This window comes from Lissotriton helveticus, chromosome 3_1, assembly GCF_964261635.1.
Source record: "Lissotriton helveticus chromosome 3_1, aLisHel1.1, whole genome shotgun sequence".
Classification (NCBI taxonomy): domain Eukaryota; kingdom Metazoa; phylum Chordata; class Amphibia; order Caudata; family Salamandridae; genus Lissotriton; species Lissotriton helveticus.
In genome coordinates this window covers 916,373,906-916,401,302 of record NC_136061.1, presented here as the reverse complement: position 1 = coordinate 916,401,302, position 27,397 = coordinate 916,373,906, and the positions used below count along the sequence as shown (strand labels likewise).

At 41.3% G+C, this 27,397-nt stretch overlaps 1 protein-coding gene across 1 annotated transcript in view; it reads left to right on the top strand.

Moving 5' to 3' along the window:
* Nucleotides 1–14,332, top strand: part of MYOM3 (myomesin 3) — a 451,709-nt gene extending 437,377 nt beyond the window's left edge. Inside the window, exons 35-37 of the mRNA XM_078681253.1 lie at nt 11,504–11,526; nt 11,893–11,948; nt 13,816–14,332. Coding sequence (XP_078537379.1) covers nt 11,504–11,526; nt 11,893–11,948; nt 13,816–14,091 — 355 coding nt within the window. The 3' untranslated portion in view covers nt 14,092–14,332. The remainder of the gene's footprint in view (nt 1–11,503; nt 11,527–11,892; nt 11,949–13,815) is intronic.
* The last annotated feature ends 13,065 nt before the right edge of the window (nt 14,333–27,397 follow it).

Genomic DNA, 27,397 nt, shown 5'->3' with positions numbered 1-27,397 from the left:
CGCCCAACTGTGGGTGCCTAGCAACCTTACTATTATTCAATAGTGGTATGTATTAGTTTCTTTGTGGAGAGGATGTCCTGTTGCCATTTGTAATACGTCTAATGAAATGTATTCACGTCTATACAGCACAATCTCCTCTACTATACTGCTGCTCTTCCTATAAGTTTTTAATGCTTTTGCAAATGTACTAATTAGAAAGAAAGCATGCACATATGTTTGGCACTCCAGCATAATCTAGCATAATTTCTTAATTTCATGCTACATGAAATGTGCAAAATGTTTGCTATTTCACACAATGCAAAAACCCACTTGATTTTTACTCTACAAATACTGTTTCAACTGCAAGATATCTTTCATCAAGCCAATCTCTTGTGCTAGGTATACCCTGAAGGATAAAGGTTACTGGAGACATCAGTGAACTGTATTTCATATAATGTTATGTTATGTTGATTTGTACAGTGCACTAATTACTCAAGAGGGTCTCTACTTGGGCAGGTGTGTAAGTGTGTGATCCCCAAGGTACTTATACGAAGAGCAAGGTCTTCATCTTCTTGCAGAACTTAAGAAGTGAGGAGAAGGATCTGATGTGTTTAGGGGTGTTGTTCCATGTCTTAGGTGCAATGTAGGAGAATGAGCGACCTTCATTTTTGCTTTTGTGGATGCAGAGAATGTGTGAGAGTGGGTTTCAGGTGGGTGGGTGAATTTATGCTGCTGTTCAATTGTATTACGGTCCTGTGTTGTATAGTGCTTTGTAAGTGTACTTGAGAAGTTTGAATTGGCTGTGCTTATGAATGGGTAGCCAATGAAGCTTCCTGAGGTGCAGTATGATGTGGGTGTAGATGTGAAAGGTCCTGTATGCGGCTTGCGGTGGTGTTCTGGATAGTCTGGAGCCTGTGTAGCAGTTGTTTGTAGATTTTTCACAGCATGCATAAGATGTGGAACCAGAAGGTGTACACTGCGTTGACTTCAGCCATCATGTTGAGCTGCACGTCTAGGATGATCACTAGATTTCTTGCATGGTCTGTGGGTGTGGGTGTTGGTCTTAGATCCAACAGCAACCAGGTGGAGTCCAATGGGAAGGTCTTGTTGAAGAAGACCAGCACTTCTGTTTTGTCAGAGGTGAGCTTCAGGCAGTTGGTTCCCATCCAGCCTGCTACCAAGGTCATGCAGTTGGTGAAGTTAGTTCTAGTGGTGGTTGTCTTGTCCCTCAGGGGAGGATGAGTCGGGTGTCCTAATCCTAGCAGATAATGATGATGTTTTGTGATAAGATGATGTTGTGGAGGGGTGTCATCTGTATAATAAAAAGTGTGGGACTGAAATACAATCCCTGTGGGATATCAGTTTCTTGGTCTCGATTGAAGGGTGGCAGCCTGACCCTTTGGGTTCTTCCTGTGAGGAAGGAACAGATCCAATTGAGAGTGGATCCATGTATGATAATTTCATGGAGTCCTCAAATGAGAGTGTTTGGGAGACAGTGTCGATGGCGGCTGAGAGCTTAAGCAAGATGAGGGCTGTGGTTTCTCCTTTGGTCCAGGAAGATTTGAATTTGGTTCGTGGCTGCGATGTGTGCTGTTTTGGTGCTGTGGCTCTTTCTGAATCCAAATTGAGTGTTGTCTAGAAGATGGTGAAGTTTGAGGTGAATTGTGAGTTGTTTGGTGATGCCTTCTCAATGACTTTGGCTGGATAGGGGAACAGGGAGATGGGTCTGAAGTTATTGATGCCCTTGTCAAGGTTGTCTGTAGGGCCTAGGTTGATCCGTGCTGAGGGTGCTATGCCAGTCTGCTTCTATGATTTTGCCCCAGCTGCAGCTTGGATTTCTGAACCTGGTAAGGGTGTTGATTTGAGGTATGTTGGCCTGGAAAAAGATAACGGAGTGGTTGGTCCATGTGAGCAGTGTGATGGAGTTATATTTGATGCTGTGGCTTGTGGTGAAGATGGGGTCCAGTGTATTTTCTGTGGTGTGTGTTGGTTGTAAGTTGGGCTGGATGAGTTTGATGTTGCTCAAGGTTTCCAGGAGTGCTGTGGAGAAGGGGTTGTTTTGGTATTTCAGGTGAAAGTTGAGTTCACGAAGCAGAATGTAGGCTCTGCAGTCAATGGAGAGCGGAGTGACGAAGTCGGTGATGAGTTTGGTGAAGGTGGCCCATGGTCTGGGTGGTCAATGGGCGAGGGTTCAATTCAGGGTGACATTTTTGGAAATTAGCTACGTGAAGAGGAGGGTTTCCATGAATGGGGAGGGGTGTTTTCTGTGGATTTTGTGCATTTGATAGATTCCTTGTAAATGATGGTAAGTCCTCCTCCTGGCTTGGAAAGCGGTCCTGTTGAGTGATTTGTAGCCCGCTGGGATTGCCGTGGCAACGTCAATAATGTGCATACATTTGCGAACATAATGCGCATTTCACAGAAAACATGTTTGCAAATCTCATAGTTTGGTGCCATGACAGATGCCTCAGGTTGTCATGTTGACTATTATAATATTTATTTATTTACTTGAGTTTTATATAGCGCTAGACCCAGAGGGATCAGAGCGCTTTACATGAGGAGAGTTACATAGATTACAAGTTACACATTGTTACTGAAGGTACGTCAATTATAAGTTACATCCGTTTCTTCAAGGCGTGTAGAGGGTAAGGGGGTAATGTAAAAGGGTGACAGGGGGGAGACTAAGCAGAGAATTGGCGCAAGGAAAAACAGAGCAAGTAGGGGGAGGGAGCTTCAGGGAAGGGAGGAAAGGAATGGGGAGGCAAGCAAAGAATTAAGGAGGGAAGGGGTGGGGAGGTAGGAGAAACAGTGAGGAGACGAGGAAATAACTGTGTCTGATGCCTGGCTGGGTGGGAGACGGCTCCCTGCGGTAAGGGGAACCTCCCCAGTCTTCTATTTAGTGTGATTCCCTTGTCAACGGTGGACTCTCTCAGCGGGGTCGCTGAGACTCCAGGGCATAGATGCTAGATCACTCCCCAACAAGGGGAGAGGACTGCTTTGGTCATGGGCACTCTTAGAAGAAAGAAGGAGGGAGGAGGAGGAGAGGGAGGGGGTAGAAAACCCAGCATGATCACAGTGTCCAACTTCCAGCAGGGTAGGAGACAGTTTCCAGTGGTAAGGGGATCAATCACAGACCTTCACTATGTGAGACTCCCTTGTCACTGTGGACTCTCTCAGAAGGCTCTCTGAGACTCCAGGGAAAAAATGCTAGATCCATCCCCAACAAGGGGAGTAGGAGTGCTTTGGACAAGGGCATACTAGAGGGGGCCATAATAGGAAGTAGGGCTGGAAGGGTAGACATCCATTTGTTCAAGGCGTGTAGAAGGGTAAGGGAATAATGTAAAAGGGCGACGGGGAGGGAAATTAAGCAGAGCATAGGCACAAGGATAAACAGAGCAGATAGGGGGAAAGAGATTCAGGGGAGAGAGGGAAAGGAATAGAGGAGTCAAGCAAAGAATGAAGGAGGGAAGAGGTGGGTAGGGGGTAGGAGACACAGTGAGGAGACGAGGAAGTCCAGGCTAGTCCCGGAGGTATCAGAGTGCTTTACATGAGGATTAAGGAGTGTTACTGCGTTAAATCAATTGCAGTTATATTACAGTTAGATCCATTGCTAGTACATTCAATAAACATAGAAAAACAAGATGAAAAAAATAATGTCTGATGTCCAGTCGGCCCCTCAGTTCACCTTTGGGGACCACACAGGGCGTAGACCTGAAATCGCCTGGCTGGCGCCATTTTGAAGATAGGCGACATCACCCAGTATGTGATATTGGGCAAACATAGAAGGGACCAGGAGTATGAGACTAGGTAAAGTTTCAGTTGTTATATCATATATTGCCACTTGAAATATTTCTTAGTTTTTTTCTGATAAGAGTCTAAAGTTGCACATTCCTTGGTGTATGGAATGGACAAAGACGTGTTACTCTACATCAAAATATGAATCTCACTGTTATTTGTCTCAGTTGCTTAGTAAAAATATGTGAATATGGTTACTAAGTAGAAGGCAACACACTTTGACACATCCTAGTATTCATTTATGGTGCAGTCATTGTAGCTTATTCTACATGAGTTTTGAAAAATAGTTAATTGAGAAATTACCATAGGTAGACACGTACATCGTATCTCACCTTCCCAAAAGAAAAAATATTCTAGAAGGGATAATGTTCTATTTTTTACTAGGAATATTTCTGTTTGGGAAAAATTCTTTACCCTTGAACTATTCCCCAACTAGGTGTTTTTCAATTACCTATTTTATACTATAGCTGTTATTTGAGTGCTATTTGTTATTGCTCATTTGGATTTGTAACGCGCCCAATCACCTACAGGTCTCTAAGCGCTCGAAATCGATGTTAATACAATAACTTGGCTCAACACATCAGAGAGACACAGCATCAGTTTACATTGCGCTCAGAACTTTACCAAACAGCAGTGTTTTCAACAGTTTTCTGAACCGCAGAAGATTCACTTCCCTGCGTAGCCCCTCAGGCAGCTTGTTCCCTAGCTGAGGGGCCAATACGGAAAAAGCTCTCCCTCCCTTAGTTACTAGTTTGTACCGAGGACAGACCAGCAACTGGGAGTCCGATGATCTAAGTGTTCTCTTTGGGCTGTACACCTCCAGGCGGTCTTTGATGTAGGCAGGGGCATGGCCGTAAATCGCCTTATGGACTATACATAAACTCTTAAATTCAACCCTCTCTTTAACAGGGAGCCAATGGAGATTCTGTAGTAGAGGGGAGGCCTTCGTTCTTCTAGGTAATCCAGAGATCAATCGTGCGGCGTCGTTCATCACGACCTGTACTCTGTTTGTCAGCGTTTTTGGTAGACCAAGATAGAGGGCATTCCCATAGTCGATCCTTGAGATGACGGTCGCTGCTACGATTGAGCGCATCATGGATTGAGAGAGAAAGGGGGCTAACTTTCTCAATTGCCTGATAATATTCGTGCAGCTTCCCACAACGGAGGATATTTGGCTGCACATTGACAGGTCACAGTCTAGTTTAATCCCCAGGCTCTTTACGTTCATACTTGGCTTTGGGGCTATTCCTAACTCTGAAGGCCAGTACAGATCACTCCAGGGTGAGATGGAATTACCAACACCTCGGTCTTATCCAGGTTGATCTTTAACAGGTTTTCCGTCATCCATCTTACGGTGTACCTCAAGATGTTCTGGGCTTGGATTTGTGCTGCCCCTGTGTTATCGACACTCAGCACCAGCTGAGTGTCGTCAGCGTAGTTAAAGACTCCACAGCCCATATTAGCCAGGGATGGAATAAGAGGTTGTAGGTAAAGATTGAACAGAAGTGGGGACAGTCTATGAGCAGTCTTTCAATAGTCTACTTTGTGGTCTCCATGTTATATGGGAGCTAATTTTCAACAAGATATTTTGTGATTTACCTATTTAGGGCGCACACACAGACATCTTTAGCTGGCTGTTATCATATGAGTTACTGTGGGCAATTACAATATATAGATTGGACTTACAACCCATCCATTGCTTATCATTGGTTGACTTTCTTGTCAATCTAAGTTCCTTGCTTGTTATTCGCATGCTTTCTTTCCTTTTATGTTTGTCCATCCCTTAGAGCTGCTGTATCCTCCTTTTGTTGGCAGGAAGACTTGTATCCTTCCACAGCTGACTACTTATTTATTTTTTGTTCCGCACTCCTTTCTCTAAAAAGCGGTTTCGTGCACTTTTTATGATTCTAAATTTTGTGCACTTTTTATGATTTTAAATGTATCTTTCAAAGACATTCATCCTTCATTTTGAGATGGTAAACTAAAAGGTAAAAAAAATGGCAGCCTCAGCCTCATGACGCATGTGTGCATGTTTGATGATGCATGTTCACCCATATATCATCACGGTGGGGCTGGTCATTTTTATCTATTTTTTTAACTGACGCTATTCATCATTGACAATAAGCACTGATAAAGCCAAAGGCCAGCTTACGCCCTGTCAAAGGGAAGACATATTGACTTTGCTAATGCTTGTTCCATTTGCTATTGAGTCAATCACCTACTATTTGATTTCTACTTTTCAAAAAGCTATTTTGTGGGTTAGCTTGTACCTGGCTGGTCGTATACTGCAATATGAATTGTGGTTGTGTTTTTACATGGGTAGTATTTTTCAGTAATCTACGTTGTGGTTTAGCTATTTTTAGGTGCTAATTTTCAATTAGCTACTTTGTGATTTAGGTATTATTTGGATGCTTTTCATAAATAAGCTGTAGTAATAAATCACTGCACATAAAGGGTTCCAGGAATAATTTATTAGATCCTTTAGTAAACAGGTGCTCCCAGCTTGGCGGCTAAGTCTCACCCACAACATTCTAAAGCTGACTCCAGAAGGCAGTACGGAACGTACCAAGAAGGGAGATGGGAGAGGGGTGGGAGGAGAGAAGATCCACCCTGTGTAAAGTTACAACACACCTTTCCCCCTAGGGCGAACAGAAGAGAGGGAAAAACTGGGCCCAAAACCAGGGGAGGAAGAAAGCGGACCAGGAGAGAAACGAAAAGGAAGGGGGGGTAAAGGAGGCGAGAGAGAGATAGCGGGGAAGGGAGAAAGAGAGCGAGAGAGAGAGAGAGAGAGAGAGAGATAGTAGAGGAAAATACAAAGGAGATGGGGAGGGGTGAATACATCACAGGAAAAAATACTGCAAGAAAGATAAACTGAGTCTTGCGCAGAAGACCCCAATTAAGTTGAAAAATTAGATCAACCTGACAGAGAATATAAAATCCCCCTACAGAGAAACAACTGTGACTGTCCAAGGGTCATCTAGGAACGGGTGTGAGGTGCTTTATAATAGGCAACTTTAGTGGATAACTTCTGAAGCCTTTTAGTTATCTTCAGTATAGAACTCACTGGTGGTGTTATATGATAATAGGTTAATTTGTTCCGCAAGGTCCAACGCAAAGTCTTGACCTTTATCCCTTGGATGAAAGACCTTCGCAAGTGTAAGTAGCAGAGTCTTAAGATCCCTTAAACTCCTCTTACCCCGCAACACCATTACGCATCCTGTAAGCTCTTAGGTTTGAATCATGACATGGGTATTAAACTGGTTTGAGTGCTACTTCACTTTCCACCACTGGCTCCTCATAGTCTGAACATACCCAGCTGTCTATTTCACCATCGTGTTCCACACTCCTCTTACTAGTATTTTCATTTCCATCCGGGAGAGTGATCATAGCATTAAGGTTCTTTTCCTTGTGCAGTTTCCTGGGCCAGGCCACACTGCGGCTACTCCCTCTGATACAACAAGTCTCCATTTCAATGTCAACCTCGGTGACAGGTCTTGACCATCTTCTAGCTTCATTTCCTTGGCCGTGAACAGTATCAAAGTCCTTATTAAATTCCATTTCAACCAGTTCCAGTTCCTTAGCACGAGCATCATCAGTAATAAGTCTGTCTTCCTGTTCCATCAAGTGACTACCATAGGAGGACTCCGTAGGGTTTTCTAAGCCACAAAACTCATGCTTCCTCCTGTAATCACTGAACAGACCCTTCTTCCCTGACACAACTTTAAATAGGGGACATTTTAGGATTTCCTGCGCTTCCTTACTCTCACTCTCCAACTTGTCACTATAAAACATTTGAAAATATTTTCCTTTATTTTCACCCATCGACTCAAATAGGCTTTGACCCTCTTCTCTTTTCTGTTCATAATTAACCGCACACTCCTCCCTTGTTTTGGTCTTGAGCTCAGCCAATGTATTTCTTTGCCGCACCACCTTGCTATTTAAATGGTCACGCTTAAATTTTTTTTTCCCTCGATCTTTAGGTTTTGTAACTATACGCTCTCCCATTCTCTCCAATTCTCCATTTTTTTCAACTTTTCCTTCACTGCCTTTTCTCTCGTATTCCTTGCTTACTTTCATTTCGTCCACCAAACCTTGGCAAGATTCTTGTTTTTCATTGATTTCGTCCTTAGCTGCTTCTTTTTCCCATTTCTTTTTCCTTGCTGCTCCTTCCTTGACTACCACACCTTTTGATGGTGGCATTCTAGCATTTAACGGTTCACACTTTGCTATTTGCACACTTTTGTTCTGCGCCAGCTCACTCATGTATCCTTTTCTTTTTTCATTTAATGATATTCTTAAAATCCTTTGATCCTTCCACCCTAGCATGGAGGGTCCACTTTCTGTTATATATATGGTACTCCTTGTACTTTTTCCCTTGTAACTTAAATCCAGCACTTTGTATCCTATTAAGTTGATGTCCTCCCCTGTGTACGTTTTTAGGGATATGTTGGCCTCTCTTAATTCATTTCCATATATTATAGCTAATTTTCTATTCCATACACTCTTGCTGACAACACTATAATTTGATCCTGAATCTGTGATTATTTCTATTTCTACTCTGCCTATGAAGATGGTACACACAGGGTTTATTTCACTAGTATAAACCTCCTCTTTGTTATCCATTTTTTCCTTGTAAACTTCATACCTTTGTGATTTAACAAACGAGACTTGCTTATAATGTTCATCCAACACATTCATGATGTTCTCAAACATATTCCTTTCAGTTCCTGTATCGATTACCTTTTCCATCTTATGGTACACTTTACGTCCACCGGTTCCTAAACTGTGAAATAAAATTTCAGCCTTTTCCTCTGGAATTAATGGTTCTTCCCCTTCATCAAAAACTGATATATAATTCTCGAAATATTCTTTCCACTCTCTCCATTCTACAATATTTTTTCCCTCCTCTTTCATAAACTGCTCAGGTGGCGGTAAATTATGCATTCGGCCCAACTACATGTTACGTACGCTATACATTTTAACCCTAAATTCCACTGTATATGTGTTTCTTTTTTTTTTTTTATGTTATAAGTGTTCTTATTTCAAAAATTTGTGAACTTTCCTCGTTTTCAAAATATAAGATTACAGTCTTTGGGTTACTTCAGCTTCTTTCGTGCTGAAAATTGCTCCTTGGATGCACGTTTAAATTGTAGACAGGAATTCTCATGAAGATGTAATTTCCACATCCACCAGAAAGGTGGCGTCACCAGAGAAGGACGTAGGACGCTCTTGCGCGCCAAAACTGAGGAAAGTGACGCACTAGCTATGCGCCTCAGGAGTAGACAGCCTGCCTACCACAAGTTACTGGGAACAGAAAAAAACTACTTTAATCTAAGGTAGGAGTATTACTTTAGTAATGTTATAAAGAAATGCTACACAGACATTAGAAATTCGCAGATACTGGTTTACTGGTAAGGAGAAAACCAGTTTCTTCGCTAACAATGAGAAGAGTCGATATTCAATAATACAAACAGCCTACACATCCGAGGGATGCCGCCGCTAACATGCGTCACATTTCCACCTTAATGCATAAAATTTGTAGTATGCTGCTTTATACTTAGGAGTTGTTCACATTCAAGCTCGACGCTGTGGAGAAATCACTCTACTTGCATATGTCCCAAATAAACACAACTAAATGAACGTTGTCTCCAATTACAGACGATATTGCCACATACAGTCACGCTAATTATCCTATGCGGCTAAATTTCTCATCACTTGACTTAAATATAATTTATTTATGATCGCTGTCACGTTTTGTACTACCGCTTGCTTTTAAGTTGTTACAGTCTTAATCCCTACCTTTCCGGAATATTTTCATGAGGATATGTGGTAAATAGCCCACAAGGTGGCAGTGCGTTACAACGCCTGCTATAATTATGTGCTGTAGAGAGAGGTTTATTCGACAAAAATTAGGGATCTGAGAATAACTATTAGAAAACTGAATGCGCCGATTCACATTAATTTCATAACCACAGTTGCAGAGAACGCTTCCTCCTTTGCCTCGCTCACTTCTCCTCAAATTAACTTTAAGTGCACACTTCTTGAACTCACGTAGATGCCAGTCTACTACTACTTGGGTATTACTTTTCACTAATCTTTCAAATCACGAGTACGCCCAAGATTTATGCAGAACAATACTGGTCACATTAAATCAGCTTACAGTTCAAGGAAATTTTGTTATTTAACTCACTCAAATTTCACCATTTACTGGTCTTCACAGAGGCTCCTCGTTTCCTCAACTCATCAACTAATTTTGTGTTAAAAAAAAACACATCACGCTGTCATCCTTAAATTTCTTCATTGGTAGGCACTCCAGCAGAGCGGTTCACTACTTCGTGTTCACACTGACAGCTTCTCAAATCAGTCCCTGATCCCAATCAGCAACCTAAATGGTAGATGACTCCCCAACTACTTGTCAAGATGTCGGGAGAAATGGAGTACACTTCTACTGACGGATAATGTCTTCGACGCCACAGAGAAAGAGGAGAGAATGTGCCACACCGACGCTGAACCAACAGTCTAGCTCATCTCCTCCTCACAGCCGCCATCAGCCGTCATTCCTCCTCACGTGCTCCCCACAGGCGTCTTCTCTCTCAGTGGTATCAGATCCGGCACGGCTCTTATGACAACTCACTCACGGTCGCTTTATGCACGACTGCACCGGCGCTACCTGGTGCTGCTTCACTTCAACGGTTGCTTACAACTCATCAGGGCACTCCAAAGGGACAGTCATAACAAGATCCACCGACGCCAGTCAGACTTCAAACGGAAAGTCAAGGTTCCTCTCCTCAGCACGGCACAAGCTCACCTTCACCGGGGCCACACACCCGACTTCCTTCAGCGTTCCTGATGCGAGAACCACACGTCCCCCAAGGGAACACCTCGATGAGTACAGCCTATTACACCGATATGTCCGCTGTTCCTGTGATCTTCAATCATCAACTGGGTAAGTCATCAGTTTCAACACCTTTCTCCGCTCAAGCATCAAGTAGCTCCAGGGGGGAGGCACCACGCTGACCCTGGCTCAGCTCCTCGTCCTCGTCGCCAAAAGTGTAGTAATAAATCACTGCACATAAAGGGTTCCAGGAATAATTTATTAGATCCTTTAGTAAACAGGTGCTCCCAGCTTGGCGGCTAAGTCTCACCCACAACATTCTAAAGCTGACTCCAGAAGGCAGTACGGAACGTACCAAGAAGGGAGAGGGGAGAGGGGTGGGAGGAGAGAAGATCCACCCTGTGTAAAGTTACAACATAAGCTATTTTCATTTTGGTATTGTCTGCTTTTGCAATTACCAGGGTGCTGTTTTTCACTAAGTTATTTTGTGCGCGAAATCTTACCTGGGTGTTCTTTTTCAATAAACTTTTGGTGTGCTGTTTTTTAATATCTTGACTAAGCTAATATTCGTATAGATTGCAATTCTGCAAGTGCATCATAAAACATAGATCATAATCCATATAGTCATCATTTCCCTCTGCACAGTCAGGAAGAACTGTGCAGGAAATGTCCACCAAATAGTTCATGCCTGGATATATAGGAACAGCATCGAAGAGTGTGCATATTTCATTACGACCTGGTCATGCTCGTTCACCCTGCTCGCGTGCGCTCAGTTGCTGGTGCTTTACATTCTAGCTTCTTATTTCGGACACCAAACACCTTGCTTAGTAGAAGGCTATAATAATTAATAATATATGTATTATTGATCAAAGTCCATTTTCTTCTATTTTACAGACAAGCAGCTATTGCAGAAAAAAGTAAGTGGATTTTGGATTTCTTTACACTTTTTTTTTTAGCATTCTTAATTACGAATTCTGATAGTTCATAGGAACAAATATTCTTGTTAAGTTGCTACCATCAACCAGCAATTACATTTCGAAAAGTAAAATTGCGCCCTGTACCATCACTTAATTCAGGAAGATGACGCTCCGCGGTTTACCTTTTGTGTACCCCCGTACATTTTCAGTTATATGTGTAACTGAGTGTGTAGAAAAGTAATAAATGTACTTTGATATAATTCTTCAGAGACCATTCACCAACTGAAGTTGTTGATTTTTAACACCAATTACAATTCTTCAAGACATACCTTTAAAACCTAAGCGTTGTAAATTATGTCTTTCCAGATCGCGCCAGGGTTGTTCGCGGCCTCCCTGATGTTGCAACAATCATGGAAGATAAGGTACACATTAAAATGGCATGTGAACGTATGTATCATATGTATTACATAGGGTGCTTCTGGGTAAATATACTATCATATTGCAAAGAGAGGTGAAGAGAACTCAAATACATCAATTTACAGGAGTTTTCTCAAAGTAAATCTCTGAAATTAACATATTCTATTCTACAGTGCGAGGGGATAGCAACAGGAGAACAAGGAAGGCATTTAGTAATGAAAGAGAGGATAACATGCTAACATCCGAGAATTCAATTCCCAACAAGTATCTGGGCACTGATTCATGGTTTGATGGAGGGAGTACTCCATCGCAACAGACTACCCTCTCCTCAAACTCAAAGGGCCTGCTTCACAAACTGCACTTTCTAGCATGCATTGTAGTACTGCCAAAGTACTACAAAGTTCTAGTCATAAACTTTGTGAGGAGTTTACACCAACGCGTGACCTGTACTTATTGCACACATAAATATACATTGTTGTAGTAAATGAGGGAGGGACTGGAGGGAGTGGGTGGAAAAAGGGAGACTCACTCAAATGGGAATGGGGTTAGGGAAAAGTAAGAGTTTAGAGATGTCCAGGGAGGGTTTTAGAGAGGTACATCTTCCACTCACACAAAAGTAGCCAATGGGGGAGGGGGGCATTGAGGTATGTAACTTACACTTTTGTAGTGAATTTACGCTCAGAGTTCATGAATACCGAAATGCAGTAAACTTACTCAATAGTGTAAATTACTCAAAAGTGTAAGTTAACCTTTGTGAATCAGGCCCATGCTCCACCCCTCAATTTAGAGGCGGGAAGACCTTAAGTGTATCAGCAGTAGACTCTGTTGCTGTCACACACCGCCGATGGCCCAAAGGAGTACAGGCTGTCAGTAGTTGACACATAATACCATCTGCCCTATATAGATAGGGCGGATGACATTATGTGTGTTTTTTTGCTGTCAGCCACCACCAAGACAAGCACTGGCGTTGCCAGTAGGTCTCATAGAATGCAGTGCATCCTTCTTGCTGTAGTAGGGCGATTGGGTGGCTGTTGGTAATTAGAGAGTGGCCGGAGGGAAGCCGAATGGGGGCAGGAGAGCTGAGATAGCGTGTTAGGGGAGGAGAAGCCGCAGAGCGCACGCTGGGCGAAGCCCTTTGATGTGCTGTGCGGTCGTGAATGCCAGCGTGTTAGGGGAGGAGAAGCCGCAGAGCGCACCCTGGGCGGAGCCCTTTGATGTGCTGTGCGGCCGTGAATGCGCTTGCTTGTTTGCTCACGTGATTCACGTGAACTTAAAGAAAACCGCACGAACGAAACCCTTGGTTTCACGATTGTTTTCAGCACTTGAATTCTCGCTCCCTCAATGCGCTTGCGCGCATTGATAGGTCACGAGACCTAAAAAACCTAGCAGTGAGGGAAATAAAAAAAAAAATGAATGACCCACAGACCATGGGAGGAAACTCTCATGGTGTGGGGGTTATAAGTTTTTCATTTTTCAAAAATAAACTCCTGCTTTGGGAGTTTGTTTTAAAAAAATGAAAAACTTTGTAAAAGTCTGATGGACTACTGTCATGTTTAGCGAAGTCGCCAATCAAACTTTTACAACAGTTACAGGAACCACCATCACAGCGGTTCCTGACAATGTTTAGAGTTGTCCACTGGGCTGGCAGAAAACTCTAGGTTTGGCAGGCCAACGTCTCTCAAGATGGCATGGTCAATGTCCTCTGTCATACTGGCCTGCCCTCCTGGGCCATTGTTCAACAACTTTTGTGAGGATGTTTCCACCATAAAGTCACATTGCAGTAATTTTGGTTGATTGATGTTGTTCCTATAGACAAAGGTGCTTTTATGTTTAAGGGGAAGTCTGTCTGTAACCCTGTACTTTTTATTACAGACTCTGTGTCTGACATGCATCATATCTGGAGACCCCATGCCTGAGGTCACTTGGCTGAAGAATGAAAGGGAGGTCACCTTCAGGGATCGCTACAAACTGGATGTGAAGGGCACGGTGGTGACCATCACGATTGAAAAGGTCTGCAGCGAGGACTCAGGACGATACGGAATCTTCGTCAAGAACAAGTATGGGTCGGAAACCGGACAGGTGACCGTGAGCGTTTTCAAACACGGCGAAGAGCCAGAAGAGCTGAAGCAATCATTCCATAGTCCTTAGAAACCTCATCTGTACAACAAGACTTAGACCTGTGCTGTCCAACATCAGTACAGGAAGAATAACTCCATACCAGATGTGATGGATTCAATTTATAATTACAGCAAGTACATTTATTTTACATGGTAATCTTAAAAATCTGGCATGGATCTGGCCTTCCTAGACATACATTGGACACAGTAGACTTAAACTCTTTGTACACATCAGAATCAGTATATATCAATAAATCATATCTGATATGAAAGTATGTGTACCTGTAAACATGTACAGTCTTGGTGCTGATAAGGGGTAGCATCATATGGATGCTCTCCTTGCCTTTGTGGGGTAGTGCTTTTAACATAAAATGCATGGATCGGCTTAAGTGTTCTACGCAATACTCATTAATTATTAGTGCATAGAAGTGGAGCAAGTCACAACAAATCGTTATTAGATAAATTATGTACATACTTCACTGGGAATGTACTACTGGCAAAAAGGCACTGGTTGAACTTCATTGGCTTTCGGTGGAGCAGCAGGCTCAGTTCAAGGCTCTGTGCATTTTGCACAGAGCACTTTACAACAAAGGCCCCATGTTGTTACAACCTCTAGCCACACCCTACATCCCTGGTAGATTACTGAGATCGTCCTTGGCTCACCGTCTGACAGTTCCAAAGATTGTTAGATCAAGATGGGGAGGCCGTTCGGTTGCCTACGTGGCCCCCAAAGATTGGAACTCTTAACCGATTGGATTACACCAACTGGACTAAGAACTCCCTTTTAGAAAGGACCTGAAAACCTGGTTCTTCATGAGTTAGCCACCTGCTGTTCCATCGCAGATTGGTTAGTGCTGTATTGGTTCTAGCGCTATGAAGCCTTCGAGTAACCATGTGCTGTATAAGTCTAACAGAATAGATTAGAATACTGCTTTCAAAGTTCCAGCAGAGTAAAAAGATTTTCCTAGTCTGTCTTTAGTAGCGTTAACCACAAATGTTAATATTTTTTTTAAATATGGTATCACAGGTAATTTATTTTACATATAAAATGATTATCTTGATTGCTAAAATGTAATGTCGGGACATTTCATGTGGATTGTACTTGCTCTGATGAGAAGTTAGAAGCTTTCTGAAACAGAACAGGCAGGCCATCTCGCATCTGCTAAAATATTGTCCACTAGATGATGCCCTTAACTGCATGTTTCCTTTTCTTGAGACCTATATGTATGCAAAACACGTAAACAAGGCTGTGCAGGTGAGCTCTAACGTTCTCTACTTCTCTGCTGATGGATCACCTTGGATTGACTGGCGACCAATGGCAACCTTTGGGTCTTGTGTTGACATAAAACAGTTTTGTTTTGATGTTCACAGACAGCCCGTGGAAACAGGAACACATGGTTTAGTGAAAAAAACATGCACTTCTGAAGCCACTAATGTAAAGAATTCAGCGTTTTAGCATCCATCCACCTAAAAAGGCACAGTTTTATCACTATCCAGATTTTAGGATTGACCTGGGAGGAGTTAGACACATTTTAAATAAAAAAACACTTAAACCTCAAATATTGGTTACTGTGTTGAAAAGAAGCACGCTTCTGTTAAGTAGGGAAAAACATATTAAGGTCCTACCTCTAGCTGCTTTCTCTGACGTGTCACTCTTACCAGCTTCCACGTACCCATGCTTGATGCATTTTATAAACAGTTTGATTAATATGCTTCGTTAAATATACTTAAGTGGCTTCCAAGAGACCCCTTATGCTCTCGGAATGACCACGTTTAATGAAGAAGGCAGCTGTATGCATTTGAATCAAAAAATGACTAAGCGATACAGGATATTGAAGGTTGGGGCAATGCCTTCGGTAGTACCATATGATGAAGCCACATAAGTTCCACTGGTTATTTACCTGCTTATGCGTACCAACACATCTTTGTGATGCTCAGTATCCCTAGGAGGCCTGATGATGGTCTTCCCTTCCTTCTAAAAAGATACAAGGAAGTATGATGTTAGGTAACAACAAGAGCAGCCTGTAGGTGTGGTCATGCTGTGAGACAAACATACACAGAGAACTGGAAGGTGAGGAAGTCGAAGCATGAATTCCGAAGGATGACTGAAACAGGGTCTAACTCTGAGGAAGCATAAAACTGCTCCAAGAGGTAATGCTGGGTCAGCTTTCCCCGGAAGCACCAAAGTGGGCGCAATAACCGGCTAAAACATGTAAGCACCAATGGATGAATGAAGAGAAATGAACTGCAGGACACCCTGGTGGTATCTATGCCCACAAGGTATTTCCCTTGTAGACATGTTTGCTTATATATATCCCAAGAAATGTAATTGTGTAGGATCCCCAGACTATTCCTCCACTCTGCACACTATTTATTGACACAAATAAAGCATCTCTATTTATATACCATTTACTTGACATAATTAAAAATGTGGTAATGCTCTGGTGAAGCTCAATCTTTCTTTGATGTAGAGACATGCCACACAAATGTGGTGCAAGTGGCATGGACCGTGCACAGAAGAGATGAACATCAGCAGTGGGATGAGCACCCCATTGAAAGGAGATTAGTTTCAACAGAGTTGGAGAGCCAAAGGAAACCAGTTGGGACGTCATTCACTGGTATGCGTAATATCAGGTGGTAAATCATCAAATGCAATTTCTCATTGTAGATTTTACCACCTGGTTTCGAATTTCACATTATTAACGAGGAACTGGTGCATACATGTTTTAGCCTGTTATTGCGCCCGCTTTCTGCTAGAATTTTCCACCGACATATACTGTGTTGCAAATATCAAGCGAGCAACAGCGCTTTTTGCATTTAGCTCACATTTGGTGCAAAATGTAAAAATGGGGAATACATCTTTTGACCACTTTCATATGCTTTGTACTCTGGTGTACCTGGTGCGCTCCTGAATTAAAAAAAATACAGGATGGTTGTCTCCGATGTGGTAGTTGGAAAACCAAGGCAGAGAAATCCTGAAAAAGGTAACATTTGTGGAGAGAGATGGGAAATAAGATTGGAACCAATGTCGTCACGCAGTCTCTATTGGGTTGCACCAATAAGCTTAGAGATATTTTAAAAAATTGCATTAGCAAGAGAGTCGCAAGCGGGCGAGATCTGAATAGAGCACGAGATGTAACTTGAAAGGAATTAAGGGTAAAGAATGTAGGGGCAAGAGAAGAGTTTGGCTTCTTGGGTAGATCCCTTTGGGCAAGGGCGAACCAGGATGTACTGTACTGTCTGCATCCACAACCGGCCGGAAGGAGGATGGTGGCAGTTGATGTGCCATGAAGATTGTGCGAAATGCCACCAAGAAGTAAAGTATGGCAAGGAGGAGGCATGGGTAAAGGGGAAATAGGAGAAAGAGAGAGGAAATGCCTAGAAAGTCATGGGTTACAAGAGCTGAGTGGCGGATGAAGAGCTGAAAGATGGTTCTGGTTCATAGAGAGCTGCAAAGTGATAAAAGCAAAGAGTTCTCCCAGTGGAGTGAGACATAAAAGAAACAGAATATATCACTAAGAGAACAAGAACGCCTAATAAAAGGTAAATATTTGGCTAAATGGAATTGACGTGTTTTTATACATTTGATGACACTCCTGAGATCACAGGTGCTGCTGTTAACCAATGCATATGGTACTGACAGCACTGAGTTTGAGGATTTAACAGTGAGTTGGTGTTGCTGGGATTCAAACTTGTGACTTGCTGATCACTGCAAATCTGAGCAGCAAGCATTTAACGTAGGGAGCCATCCTGCCATCTTTACCAGCTGTCATTCTGGCATTCAAAGTTATATACACTGCTCCATTTTGACAATGGCTAAAATTAAATATCTTTCATCTCTAAGACAGTGACTGTAAATTAACTGCTTAAAGGAAACACCATTCTATTCTTGTAAAATATTATTTTCCTGGGGAAATCAATCAAACTCTTTATTTTTGGATAAAATCACCCCATAAAAAATATTTCATTAAAAATACATCACATCGCAAATTCAAGCAAAACCACTTTTAAGATAATTGATCATTAATAAATATATAATCGTGATAAATATTTACGTTCGTTGATTGTAGCAGGAAATAAGTTTCTTGAGAAATCGTAGAAAATTGTAATTACATATTTTAATGACTAGCAAAGAATAAGCAGGAATTCAATCTTCAGATGATGGTCTTGACAATCTGCAACAGACAGGGCTACTACCTCTGTTAACAGGAAAAAGGAAGTATGGTGTATAAGGTAACATTGTTAGGCTAAAGAAAATGAAATGCAGCTACATTTACTTCCATGCACAAAAACACAATTTCAAAGAATTATATATTCTAAGTCAATTTCTTTCCTTTTTTCTTTTATAATATTTTGTTAAACTTTGGGAGAAATCAATGTATAGAGGACACAAAATTAAACCAGAGGCAAAAAGGAATAATAGGAAGACAGACAGAAGCCCTACAAATAATTAACAGTTCACATTTGTGTCAGCATGCATGGTAGAAATTGGGCCTCTAGTTAGCAGTGGTTAGCACCCTGTCCAAGTGAGACCCTCACTCTAGTCTGGGTAAGGGAGTCACACAGCTTAGATAACCCCTGGCTACCCCTTGGTAGCTTGGCACAATCAGTCAGGCTTATCTCAGAGGCAATGTGTAAAGCATAAACAAGGGAAATCACGCCAACAGATGCCAGGTCTAACAATGCTAAATATATTGCACAGTGAGTAAGGAGAAATTAAAAGAAGGAAGATGTATTCTATATTTACTCATCTATAAAAATATAGAAATCAATGTGCCCCATCTAGTGCTAAAGGATTGTAACCTGTAGGTCCACATTACAATGACTTGCTCAGTATGGAAACCTGAGATAAACTCCGGCTAGTATTGAGCGAATGTAAGAGGGAGTTTCCTTCCAGGCTGGTGCAATGAATAATTCACCTTCTTTTCCATTGTAATAAACTCCATGTGCATGCCACAGATGCTGTGAAATCTCAAGTGAGTCCATTGGATTCATTAGATGTGTGTACACAATAAATCAAATATCACAAAAGGCATTTGTTTTTAATATTTTTTAACATAGAATGTCAACAAGTTGGTATGGAGACATGCTTCATTTTATAAAAAAGTTAATTCACTTAAACAATGTCATTCAATTTTTTGTGAAGTCAACATATTCACACTAGGTGGTGCTCTATGTCATGCAAGCAAACTCAGCCATGTAGACCCCTTCCAGCGGGCGCTCCAATCTAAAGTCTCTCTATTTCTGTCTGAAGAACCCCGTCTTTCAAGACATAGTGAGGAGAGACAGAGTCTTCTCTCTGTGAGCATCCAGCTGCTGGAACAGAATGACACTCTACATCCAAGACCCCCCTACTTATCTCCTTGAGAGCCAGTTAGTCTCCCTACTCATGCTGGATTCACCGCCTCTCTCTCCTCAAGCCCTCTACCTACTTGCCAATGGAGCCAAAGAAGCTGCTGCCTCCTCTATGGGCATTGTGGCATCAATTGAGCTGAATACCTCATGTCGCCGCAAGCAGAAACCAAACAGTCCCCACACTGTATGTAACTGGGAATTCCTGCCGCTCAACACAAGGTAAGACAATCAACGTAAAAGATGCATGCTACAGGCGGAATTAAACAAATAACTGAATGCAATAAGTACAAGATTGCAAATGAATGTGTTTACCATGTAGTATGTAGTAGCATGGCCACGACTTCTAAAAGATCCATGAAAAAAAGACATAAATTAGGTTCATGACTAGAGCTGCTCAGCTATTGGGATTTATATCTGGCTGGGAAGCAAGATGACCCTGATTGGTTTTAAAGAACTGTTGCTTGTTTGGGAGTAGAGCACAGCATCCAAGAGTGTAATACTGAACCTGTTCACTTTGTAGAAGCATAAAGACAAGTTACTACACATACAATATTGGATTAAGAGTTTGACTATTCCAATGGCTTAAATATAGGTTGTCTCTTGGGGTTTCTTGGGTGGTGTCACGTCTTGCAAGATCAGAGCATGTTTTGCCGGCTTTGAAGAAACTGCAACGGCAAACATTTTTTGCAAGAGGTAAATTCAGCATGGCTGTTCATTATCAACATGGTCATACTCTAAGATGTGCGTCACTCAATTTTTTTATATGTCTTCTTATTCAATTATTGTTAAATGGTAACAGACCTTGGCTACTTTATCTGCCTCCAGATACTTCAAGTTGCTTTTTTGAGCAAGCGATGTAATGTCATCTTTCCCATCTATCTTCAAACATCAGGATAGGAGCTGTCTAGAGAGCTATAAACACAACGTGGAATAAATGGGTATAGATAAATGGGTATTGAAATGTTACATCTCGAAATAGTATGTTAGAGAAAGAAAAACGAAATGTTACATCTCGAAATGGTATGTCAGAGAAAGAAAAACACATAAAAGATCTAGGATCCACAAGCCACGATGCCATAGTCAAGACTTTGTCTGTTTGTGGTTGTCAATGAGCACATGCAGCAACAATCACATTTGAAGGTATTCGAAGCTGAAAGTAAACAAGAATCTGATCTCCTTGTAGAGGTCTGAACTCAAAGGAGTAAAGGAATGCTTAAGGAGGCCCTTGATATGTATGCCTGGAACTGAAGGGGTATATTAATAATGGACCGATTCTGAATGTGTGGTTTTTCTGCAGACAGGCCAAAGCATCACCATAGAGGACCAGGCTGCTTTTAACAAGTGATGGTAAACTCTGGGAGAGGGTCTGAAAGACTAACATTGTATAGCTCACTAAGGGCCATATGTATCAAGAAACTATTTTGCATTTCCTAAATAGCGAATGTTAAGGAATCGCTATTTAGGAATTGCAAAATGGTATGTATGAAAAAAAATCGCTATTTTTTAGCGATTCCTTAATATTCCTTATTTGCAAATTCGCATTTTGCGAATTCGCAATTAAGGAATAATTTCTAATGCATTCCTATAGGCCAGGAGGCCCATAGGAATGAATGCAAAATAATTCTCAAATTGCGAATTCGCAATTTGCTCATCCCAATTTGAGAATTATTGTAAGGGTGCAGGGGTGTCTCAAAGACACCCTGCTGCACCCCTGAAAAGAACATGTGTGTGCATATGGCGCACATACATGCCCTCTGGGCATGTGTGTGCATCACATGCCACCTGTAAAAATGCCAAATTGTGCATTTTTGGAAAAATTCGCAAGTGACCATCAACTACAGGTTGGTGGTAATTTGCGAATTCTTAACCACAATTCGCAAGCCAAAAAAGCTACATACATAGCATTTAAGGAATCGCAAAATTGCGATTCCCTAAATGCTATGGAAAAATAAGGAATCGCACAACTTTGCAATTCCTTATTTTGGGAATGTTTCATACATTCCAAAACAGGCAAAACGGCAGTTTGCGAGTCGCAAAGGCCGAAATTCTGCGAATTTCGGCCTTTGCGATTCAAAAACGGCTTGATACATATGGCCCAGAATCTTATCTTAAAATGCACCCTGCTACTATCTATTGTCCTTTAGTGTAATTCGCCATTTTGAATAATTTAGTTAAAAGCTCTGAGTTGTGCAACAAACTGTGTATTTTGAGTTGCTAAAAAACACAAAGGCCCATATTTATCAAAGAGTTGTCTTTAAAGGGGTGGTGAGTGTGTTTACAATAATTCTTCTTTTCATCAGGCTGAGTCCTTACTCATATAGATTGAGTCAATAAGTCCATTTTTTTAATAGAAAGCAGAGTTTTATTGATTCAAGTAAAAACATGAACAGCCGACACATGTTTCGCCCCCTTTGGCGATTCACGCCAGGGCTTTTTCAAGGCTGTAAGAGATCAAAAATTGCATGTATATGTTTAATATAAAATGCCAGAGACTGGCCTTTGACCCCAAAAAAAGAGTGAATAGTGTGTTTAGGAAGAGAAGAAGAAAGTGGTTAGGGTGAGGCGAGAGAGACTCAAGTTTCTTAATTCGATGCTTTCATGCGTAGTGTGATTATTGAGGGGAGGCTGCAAGTTTTTAAAGAGGTTCTCCTTAAAGATTTTGCAGTGATACATCCATTTTGCAGTTCCTAGTTTATAACCACTGTGGGGAAGAGCAGTGTAGACAAACTTTAGAGGTGAGAGGCAAGGGGAAAGGGTTAATACCAAACGAAAAGAAAAGAGTGCACATGTTCAGTTTTAATATTTAGTTGTGGAAGGATTATCTATAGAAACAGCAAGCACGGTGAGTATAGCTATAAGAAGTAAGTGACAAGAAATCAAATCAAGTCAAACAAGACAAGACCACAAGATTCCAAGTGATTAAATTAACACGTCAAGAGAGCATAAAGTAGTCATGAGTACTCATAATTGGTGCTGCATACCTATTTACATCTGAGTCTGCTCATTGCAGTTCTTCCTCATTATTTCGCTCGTTTTTCAAAAAGCATCCGATTTTTCAACAATATAAATCTGTTAATACAACATTTTCATTTAAGTAAATCATTTGTCTAATATCTTAATGGATTTTTTTCGAAAGCTTTTTTCATTAACAGAGAAAATTGCACCTTATGTGGTACGGACAATTACTGAGCTGGCTATTACCTTATCTCTGCAAGGCTAGTTTCAAAATACATATAGTGTCTATACTGTAACGTTTTTAGATCCATTCGAGTTTTAGAGCAGTACACAAAAATACTTGTAATTTGGTCACTATAAGCACATTTTAGGTGTTTTATTAGATTTGCGTTATAAAACTAAGTTTCCTTGCGAGACACCGCCTATGTCTTATTTATTTTTATGCTTAACAGTGTTACACTTCAGTAAAAAACGGTCTTTTTAAAAAACCATCGATGCAGGACAAATTATTAATGGGGAATGGTATGGGTGACCTGATGTATTTGGTCAAACATTGAGTCAGAAAAGAAACTGTGGCGCCAGTGAAGTTCTTTTCAAACGGCGTTTTAAAAAAAAAAAAAAGAGTCAACTATGGGGAAGGAGCCCGGTATGTAGTGAACGTGAAGGTCATTCGGGCACGAGGAATGTATTATCTTGGTCATCTGGCCATGGTCGATGCGCTATTGGCTAAGTTTACCAAATATCGCTGATTAGCTATAAAGATTAACGACGAACAAGCCTATCCATTTAGCCGTTTGGCGCACTTACTTGTGAGGGAAAATCCCTAAGTTCCAAAGTCAGGAGCCTGCAGGTCGTTCCTTCCGCTTTCGCGTGTGCGTGTTTGTATGGCTGCAGGCTGCTTCCTTTAAACCGGAAGGGCAAGGGGTGAACCGGAAGTCAAAGCCATTGCGGTTTGACGAAAGAGTATGATTATCTTTATTGCTGATAGTTATAACGGAACGTGCAAAATATACGTTCATGTTTAAACAGACTCAGTAATTTCTCCTACGCATTAAAGTTATTTTTCATTTATTTCCACTTATAAGTCGTGAATCTTCCTACAGGTAGACCCAGAAGAATTGGGCAATGTTACGTACTTAGTGGAGATAGACAAGGGACTTCAGCTGAAGCATGAAATCATGTTTCTAACGTCCGCCATTGCAGAGTGGTATTATTTAAGCTAGTTCAAAGTTACGGTTTGAGAAGGACGACAAATGTATCTATGAGGTAGTACCATTTTTCGAAAGTGGCAGTAGAGGCTGCCGACAGTTACTTCGATGTTATTATAGTTTTAGGCGTAGTAAGCAGTGTTACAGCAGATATGGGGAAGCACTGTTATGGAGGGGCATGGAGTCGCTATATTCGTGTTTACATATAGGAACGCCAGCATCAGTGTGTCTAGAGAGCTATGAAGTGGGAGGTCACATAACATCCAATCTAGTTTTTGGGACGGTTAAGAAGGCACTATACTCGTGGTGGCGACCAATTCACAGACACAAAATTCCTCATATCAGAGTCCAGTTCATAGACACACTTTACTCAAGCCAATGGTGCCATTCGTATTCCAGATTTAAACCCTTTTCCACTGTCTCCATTCCAATGATCAACGAGCTCTCTTCTCTTCGTAGGAGGCGGTCCAAATCGCCACCACGTTTAGGAGTTTTAAGTCTTTTTATACCTACAAAAGAGAATGTTAAGTGATGTCCATGGTGTTTCAAAAAATGTTCCACTAAGGATTGTCTAGTGTCTGTTCTGTGAATGTTCCGATAGTGTTCTTGAATGCAAACTTAGAGGGGTCTCCTTGAGCTCCCAATGTAATGCTGACCACACGGACATGTAATTAGGTATATTACATTGGTACTTTCACAGTTAATGAAGTCTTTGATTTTGTATCTGTGTCCATTTATGTAAACTTCTTTGGTCTTGGATTTACCGAGTTTACAGATTGAGCAATTTGTGCAGGTGTAAAAACCTGTAGTTTGTGGTGGAAAAACCTTGGTTTTGTTCTTTATTTCAAAGAAAGAAGGACAGAGAATGTCACGTAGATTCCTGCTTCTGGAGAAGCCTTGTTGTGGTTTGTCTTGTATTGATTTTGACAGACTAGGGTTATCTCTCAGGAGATGCCAATGTCTGTTCAGAATTTTTCGGATGGCGTATTGTCCACTGTGATATTCAGTATTGAAGCGAATAATTGATTTTTTCTCTGTGATGATATTGTTGTGAAGTAGCGATTGTCTGTTGGTGTTTGAGAATTTCTTATGAGCTTTGGTTAACGAATGTTCCTTGTAGCCTCTTTGTTTGAGTCGCTGTGTTATTTCCTCAGAGTAGCTTTGGTATTCTTCAATTGAGCTGCAGTTTAGACGAGCCCGTCTATATTCTCCTCCCGGGATGTTTGTGATTGTATGTGATGGATGACTACTTGAGGCATGAAGAATTGAGTTTGCAGATGTTGATTTCCTGTGTATTTTAGTATGTAATTGCTGATTCGAGACATAGATGGTTAGATCCAAAAAATCTATTTCTGTTCTTGATATGTTGTATGTGATTTCAATACCCCATTTGTTTGGTACCAGAGATTTAATGAAGGTTCTCAACTTGTTTTCACTGCCTTGCCGGATTAGAAGAATATCATCTATGTAACGACCCCACATAATTATGTTGTCGGTGACGTCATCAGATCTTTCTTGCCAGAGCCAGTGTTCTTCTACAGCTCCCATCAGAAGGCAGGCGTATGGGGGAGCAAATTTGACCCCCCATTGCGGTCCCTTGTAATTGGGCATAGTACTTCCCATTGAAGAGAAAATAGTTGTTAAAAAGGCAGAATTCTAGTAGGTCCAAGATCATTTTATTCCGTGCAGTTAGATGGACTGATCTGGTCTGTAAATATTTCCTTGACGCAGCTAAACCGTCAGAGTGTCTAATTGAGGTATACAGACTGGTGATGTCAATTGCTGTCAGAAAGTAGTCTTCTTGCCATGCTATGTTTTCTAACTTCTGTAGGACATCCTTGGTGTCTTTTAAGAAGGATGGCAACGCTTTCATTAGGGGTTGTAATTCTGCGTCTATAAATGCTCCTACATTTGAACAGATGGAATCAATGCCTGCTATTATTGGTCTTCCTTTTGGTATTCTTCCCGGCTTGTGCACTTTGGGCAGGAGATACAGTGTTGGAGTAATTGGGTTCTTGATGTAAAGCAGATTTTTTTCTTCCATACTCAATAATCCTTTTTCATACCAGAGGTTCAGTAGTGTGGATAGTTTCTCTTGAATATGTTGGATTGGATTGTGGTCCAGCATTTGGTAGCATGTTTTATCCTCCAGTTGTCTTTGGGCTTCTAATAGGTAATCTGAGGTGTTTAACAGCACAACGTTACCCCCTTTGTCTGCTTCTTTGATTATTAGACTTTCATTTTGTCTCAATTCATTCAAGGCCGATCTTTCTTTTGCAGAGATGTTATTGGGAGTGTATTTTTGTTTTACTTTATATTTCTGGAATTCTCTGTCTAGATCGTCAGATACTCTTTTCGAGAACATATCAATAGAATTTCCTGCTGGTAATGAGGGAGTAAACTTTGTTTTTTTCTTGAGTGTACTTGGTTTTGAATGGAAAATATCGATACCCAGATCTTCTGGTCTGGGACAGTGTCTGTTGCCAGATGTAGTAGCAGGTTACTGTTTTCCAGATCCTGTGCTGTCATGTCGCTTGTTTGTTGGCTGGTATTGGTGGTGTTATGCCGCTTTGGATTATCAGTGAAAAAAGAGTGAAGCTTTAGTTTCCTTGTGAATTTAAAGAGGTCAACTTTTGTTTTTACTAGGTCCCATTGTCCCGTTGGACAGAAAGATAGACCTTTATTGAGAATTTGATTGTGTGTCTCGGATAAAGCCACTGTTGATAAATTCAGTAACAAGTTGTTCGTTAGGTTTTTGTCAAGTGATGTTCCTTCATTCTTGCTCTGGTTTGTACACCTGCTATATTTGGTTTTGGTGTTCCCAAGTTTGGTGGTCGTTGTCGATTCTCTTGCACGGTGTTGTTGCACTTCTTCCCGAAAATGTACCTGTGGGCGGGGATTGCTTGTTGGTGTCAATTCTTCTACTGATCCTGCTTCAGATGAGCTGGGAGTCTGAATCGGGGTATTCGTATTTCTATTGGTTGTTGTAGTGTTGATATTATCATACTTTTGAGCAAAAGTGTAAACTCTTCCCTGTTGGTAATCATTAAGATCACGTCTAAATTTGCGGTTTTTCCTCTGAATGATGTCTTCTTCATATTCATCCAAGATTTTATTTAGAATGTCATAGTTCTTTGTGGTAATGTCTCCCCAGTTTGACTCTTCAATTCGTTTGGATAAGGTATCCACTTCTTTTTTGTTTGTTTCATATTCCTCCTGTGCAATGTCTATGAGTTGTCTTAGCATGTTGTTTGATGCTGTGCGGAGATTCTCTTCCCATAATTGCAATTTTTCAGGTGATGTGGTTTCTATTGGGGGGAAGATGAGAATACGTAGACCTCGTGGAATGAGATTATGTTCCATGTTCCATGATTATGAGAGATGCTCCTTCCCACCATTTTAAGGTCTCTTTCTTTGCAACTCTTTCCAGTGCTTGGAAGGTACTTTTCGCTGACGTCAGATTGGTTGTACTAGGTGTTTTGCTAATAGCAGCTCCTGTAGGGTCAAAGGCTTCTGCCAATCTGTTGTTGCGTCTATCCCGGCGGTTGCTATATGATGACATTATAATCGTTATACTTTTTCAAGCCAAAATGGTTTCTATTCTTTCAATGAAGTGGGTTCATGCATAGATTTTTGATGATATAGATCTTGGATGTCCATACGTTAAGTTTCTAGAAAGGAAGGGGAGTCCAAAAGAGACTCCAAGGCTATATCAGTTTTCACTTAGTTTATATAGGAGGGACACACTCAAAAAACTCTGGACCTCTTGAGTTTTGAACAGATAAAGTCTTTAAAGGGGTGGCGAGTGTGTTTACAATA